The sequence below is a fragment of the Pyxicephalus adspersus genome, chromosome 8 (genome assembly GCF_032062135.1).
Source record: "Pyxicephalus adspersus chromosome 8, UCB_Pads_2.0, whole genome shotgun sequence".
NCBI classification, from domain to species: domain Eukaryota; kingdom Metazoa; phylum Chordata; class Amphibia; order Anura; family Pyxicephalidae; genus Pyxicephalus; species Pyxicephalus adspersus.
Genome location: NC_092865.1, coordinates 42,426,629 through 42,431,787, shown reverse-complemented (window position 1 = coordinate 42,431,787; position 5,159 = coordinate 42,426,629). Strand labels below are relative to the sequence as shown.

At 39.1% G+C, this 5,159-nt stretch overlaps 1 protein-coding gene across 1 annotated transcript in view; it reads right to left on the bottom strand.

Annotated features, from left to right (window-relative positions):
* The window catches only part of LOC140336832 (cytochrome P450 2D15-like), a gene marked incomplete in the record, with an annotated part of 14,675 nt that overhangs the window by 7,558 nt on the left and 1,958 nt on the right, over positions 1 to 5,159 (bottom strand). The window contains 2 exon segments of the mRNA XM_072420215.1: positions 1,026 to 1,178; positions 3,519 to 3,690. Of these exon segments, the coding sequence (XP_072276316.1) occupies positions 1,026 to 1,178; positions 3,519 to 3,612 (247 nt within the window).

Below are 5,159 nucleotides of genomic sequence, written 5' to 3'. Positions count from 1 at the left end.
AAAAAAATGTACAAAGCACAATATATACCTCTTATGATTGTGCCTTGACATTCACATGAATGCCTTCCTATACCGAAACAAGAAAAGGTGCCCCCCTGCGCTGTCCAGTTGTCTTTTGCTAAACTACACAATCTATTCCACTATTAATAAAATGGGGCTGGTTGTTTTGTTGTCCAAGATATAAACTGATGGGGGTCGGTTAACTATTTGAAAGAACACAGGCAGAGTAAATAACACAGTTCAGATTGTAAGATGGGATCAAGAAGGATTTTTCATGAGCAATTAATAAAATATGGGACCAAGTATATTGTTTGCTGTTATTAAGAATCTATTGTAATGTATGGACAGATGGAGCACATTAAACATTTTATGTTTTAAAGGTTTATAGAGAAGTTGATAAATCTCTTGCTTAAGCTAAATATCTTTCTTCTATGGTTGGACCCTTCCCTCTCCCTCCTCACATTGGGCCTGATTTATTAAAGCCATCTAATCCTGGAGAGGATACACTTTCATCAGTGAGATTGGGTGATCCAGCAAACCTGGAATGGATTTCTTAAAAGTAATTTGCTATTTATAGCAAATGTTTTCAATCCTGGACCACATCTATTCTAGGTTTGCTGGATCATCCAGGTTTACTGATAAGTGTATCTTCTTCAGCCTTGTAGAGCTTTAATAAATCAGTCCCAATGTGTCTTACTACTTGATTTTCCTGTTGTCCTTACTCCCTTTGGTTTTGTTACACTTACCCATGGTTTGTAGATCTCTATTGCAATCATTCCCTGTGTATGGGTACTTATTGGTATTATAGTTTTGCTGTAACCTCTTTCTTACTTCTTGATTTTTGTACTTTTAAATGTGATCAAGAAATCATGTGAATATGTGTACAACTACCCCTTGTACCCCCTTCTTCTTTTTTGTCAATCCTAACTCTTTGTCTTTTAAATTTTGCTACATACATGTTTTATAAAAAAGGAGTATAATATAAAAAGATCAGACTGAATGTTGTCTAGGTATATTTTTCCCACCTTTGTGAGAACTGAACGCAGCACACAGATATTGTGCCTCCTCAGTCACTCTCTCCTCCACAGACCTCTTCCCCATTCCAAAGTTTCTGAGTGTTGTTAGGGTAAATCTTCTTTGTTCTTTCCAGGAATTCCCATATCCAACAAGAATCAGTCCTATGTATGATAAAAGCAATTATGCTTTGATAAACATGTGCTGTACTTTTCTTATACCAATAAGCACCTACAGAAGTACTCTTAGATCCACAAGATGGTCAAGACAGTCATTGCATATTTTAGAATATCAGCTGCAGGTACAATAGATTAGAAATCTCACTATCCAAAGCAGCTACATGGGTGCTACAGTGGTATTACCTAAAATATATTTATTATTTCAATAAATAATGCTAAACCTAACGTAAAAAAAAAACATTTGTGACTCACTTTATCTCTTTCACCTTTTATCACTGACTTTTTGTTTACATTTTTTGACTAAAATCCCTATGGGTCCATTAAAATCATTACACTCAACTGAGGTGTGCACAAGTTTTGTATACCGAGGCTTGTTGTGTTAAGATAGCCATTTATTTCAGTTGTGTGCACCATTTTTTTACCATGGCACCCCAGTGCATAGTTCAAGCTGGTTCGCCTGGCTATTTGGTGGGATCACAAAGACATTAGTATTTGGATAAAGTTGATGATGTCGGCGCAGGTACTGGATCAGTCTTTTCTTGGGGGAGGGGGGGCAGACTGTTGCCACAGGCTCACTGCCGCTTTTTGCATTAGTGGGGCTCACATGGATGTGGCCCTTCCTAAGTAAGTACCTGGCTCAAGAGGAAGCTTGGTTTTTGGAGGAAGAATTCAGCAGAATGTCCGCATTCTGTGCCTGCTACAGCAGATCCCACCGCAGCAACAGAATTTGAAATCTGAGCTGAGTCACCTCGAGGTGGTTAGGGATGAGTTGTGTAAGGAAATGGCATTGGGATGGATATAGAGTCTAATTTTGACCACATCCATGCATAATTTGGTGGTTTCTCTTTGGGGCTAGTCCTTAAAGAGAACAAGGAAAATTCAGGTTGATACATCACCTGTTCTCCCCTCCAAGTGGCTAAGTGAATGGGCAATTGACCGACAATTGTGAGGTGAGTGCTGCAGTTTGAAATGGGCTCTTTGTTGGTGAAAGCAGATATAGAGGGAGCTGAGTGGCAAGGGTCCACTGTATTGTCCTTCTTGGGCATAGTAACTGATACTGGGACGATAGTGAGTCGGATGCTGGAGGACCAGTAGCAGGCTTTGAGATAGAAAGTAGTGGCGGCCAGTGCTCAGGAAATTAAACTTTGTTTGCAGGATTTGCTGATAGGGAGAATTTTGTCAGCAGGGGTTTGGATGCCCTCATTTGTAAGTCTGGCAATTGTTTTTGGAGATGTAAAAATGGCAGGTCCATGTTGTTGGAGGGCCCAGTCAGCAGTGTAGGCTTGGAGTTGTTTACAGATGCAGCTGCTTCTTCTGGAGTGCAGGGCCTTAGCTTGAGTTTTGGCAGGAAGGGGGCATCTTGTGCAAGCTTGCCCTGTTAGAAATGTTTCCAATATTAGTGGCAGCTGTACTGTAGAGATGAGGCTTTGGCCAATAAGTAGGCACCACGGCTGGCTCAGTGGTTAGCACTCTCGTCTTTGCAGCACTAGGTCAAAGGTTCCTATACCAGCCAGAACTCTATCTGCAAGGAGTTTATATGTTCTCCCTGTGTCTGCTTGGGTTTCAACATCCCAAAAAACATGAAGTTAAATTAATCAGCATTCCTTCAAAAATTGTCCTTGGACTGTAATAATGACATTCAATGACAATAGGCTGTGAGCTCCCTTAAGGGACAGCTAGTGATATGACTATGGACTTTCTAAAGCACTGCGTAATGTGTCAGCGCTATATAAATACTGGCCAAAAGTATGGTCCAGTTTTACTGCAACAATTTGGGAGTGGTCCAGGCAGTCAACCATCACACTCATTTTGGATTGGTGCAGCGACTGAGGCTGCAAGGTGGGGTTTGGGGGCCAGGTCATGGACAGTGGGAGTCCAATCGTTTTCGGTTGTATGTGCGCCTGTGCTGTGGGCATTGTTTGTTGGAATAGTCTGTCAGCCATGAGATGGAAAAGGGTTGTGCCAGAGTCCCATTGCTAAGCCAGGATGGACAGGCCGCTGGATGTTGTTGTGTTGCATGTGGGAGGCGATGGTTTGGGACAGCATGCCTCAAGGGAATTTAGCCAGGATATTCAGTGGGATTACTTGAGGTTATTCACAACCATTCAAGGGGTTTTGGTGGTGTGGTCTGACATTGTGGGATGCAGGCTGTGGTGTTTGCCATAAAGGTCATACAAAGGTCATAGTGGATTGGGTACTTTGTGTCTCATTTATATTTGCTTTCTCTTTTATTTTTCAATTTCTTAATGAAAGTTTAGTCTTTAGCCATTTTATATATATATATATATATATATATATATATATATATATATACATAGGAAATACCTTTAGCTCTATCTTCATGTCCCAGTTTTTCACTGATGGGAAACCGAGGACGATCTGCTATATCTTCTGATCTGTTGATTAGGGCTTCCTTCATCACTTCAAATCCATTGAACACCACTATCTTTTTCCTGAAGAACTGCAAGCTATAGATGTTTCCAAACCTCCTGGAAAGCTGTTGAACAGATTAAAAAGAATTGTGGATTTTCATATAATTCATTTAAATATTTAGCACTAGCAATGGGATAAGTACTTATTGACAATTGTGTTCTAAATTTCTCTGCTTTCACTTTATGGCAAAACTCTACATTATCCTTCCACCTCACCCTTCTGACTTATTACCCATTAGAAAGAACTGATCTGACCATTTCTCATCCTGGTTCTCTTACCCTGATCCTCAAATCTACTACAGCTACTTACTTCCTCAAAGAATAGTACCCTATTTACGTTTAATTTACTTTTCCCTTCTCTCTTCTGTTGTCCAGCCAACCCTTTTTTGTATTGGATAGAGTGGGGATTCACAAGAACCCATCCAGCAGTCAGTTGAAGACTTTTTTGCCCACAAAAAGACAGCAAAGTCATTACCAGGTAACTACACACCAGTAAGTTTAACTTCTATAAATGTAAAGGTCCTAGAAAGTTTGATAAAAAACCACATAAAGGAGTTTCTGCTAGGAAATAATATTATATGTAATAGCATGGATTCAAGAAAGTTAGAAGTTGTCAAACAAATTTACTTTCTTTTTATGAGGAAGTAAGTAAATAGGTAGACAGTGGATTAGCAGATGATATAGTGTACTTGGACTTTGCTAAAGCATTTGAAACAGTACCCCACAGACGGTTAATATGCAAGTTAGGGTTTATAGGTTTAGAAAAGTCAATCTGTAAATGGACAGAGAACTGGCTTAAAGACCACATCCAGAGAGTTGTAATTATTGATTCATAATCTGAATGGTCTAAGGGTATTAGTGGTATACCCCAGGGTTGTGTTTGGACCTTTACTGTTTAATATCTTTATAATTGATTTAGATTTTGGGATGAAAAGTACCATTTCTCTCTTTGCAGATGACACCAAACTATGTATTTTGTAAAAATGGTATCTTCTAAAGAAAGATATTTTACCCAGGTGTGCTGAAGAAGTCTTCTGTCAATAAATAAAGAATATTTATTCAGGCACACAAAAGCTCACAAAGTTTACAAAGAAAGTATAAAAAAGGAAGCTTATGAAGAAGTAACTTGATTAATGATATGGATCAGAGTGTGAGAGATCATGGTGGTCTTTTTCCTCTTGATATACAGGACACAGGTTACATCATGCTTGCTTATTACTATACATATTTAAAAGGTAATGCCTAAATATAGTTTTACTCTACTACTACATGTTGAAACATATAAGGAATGGAAAGAGGGTAAGCAGTTCTTGATCACTGACCTTTAACCCCTTAGAAACAAGAGTCTACCTTCTCATGCAGAAAAAAAAAGAGATATCTTAAATTCTGAAATAGATACCCTGTTTCCCCGATGATAAGACACTGTCTTATTTTTTTTTGAAGGCCAAAATATGCTCTAGGGCTTATTTTCAGGGGATGCCTTATCTATCTGTCAGCCTCGCTTTTCACTGCACCCCTCCCCCTGTCATCAGTC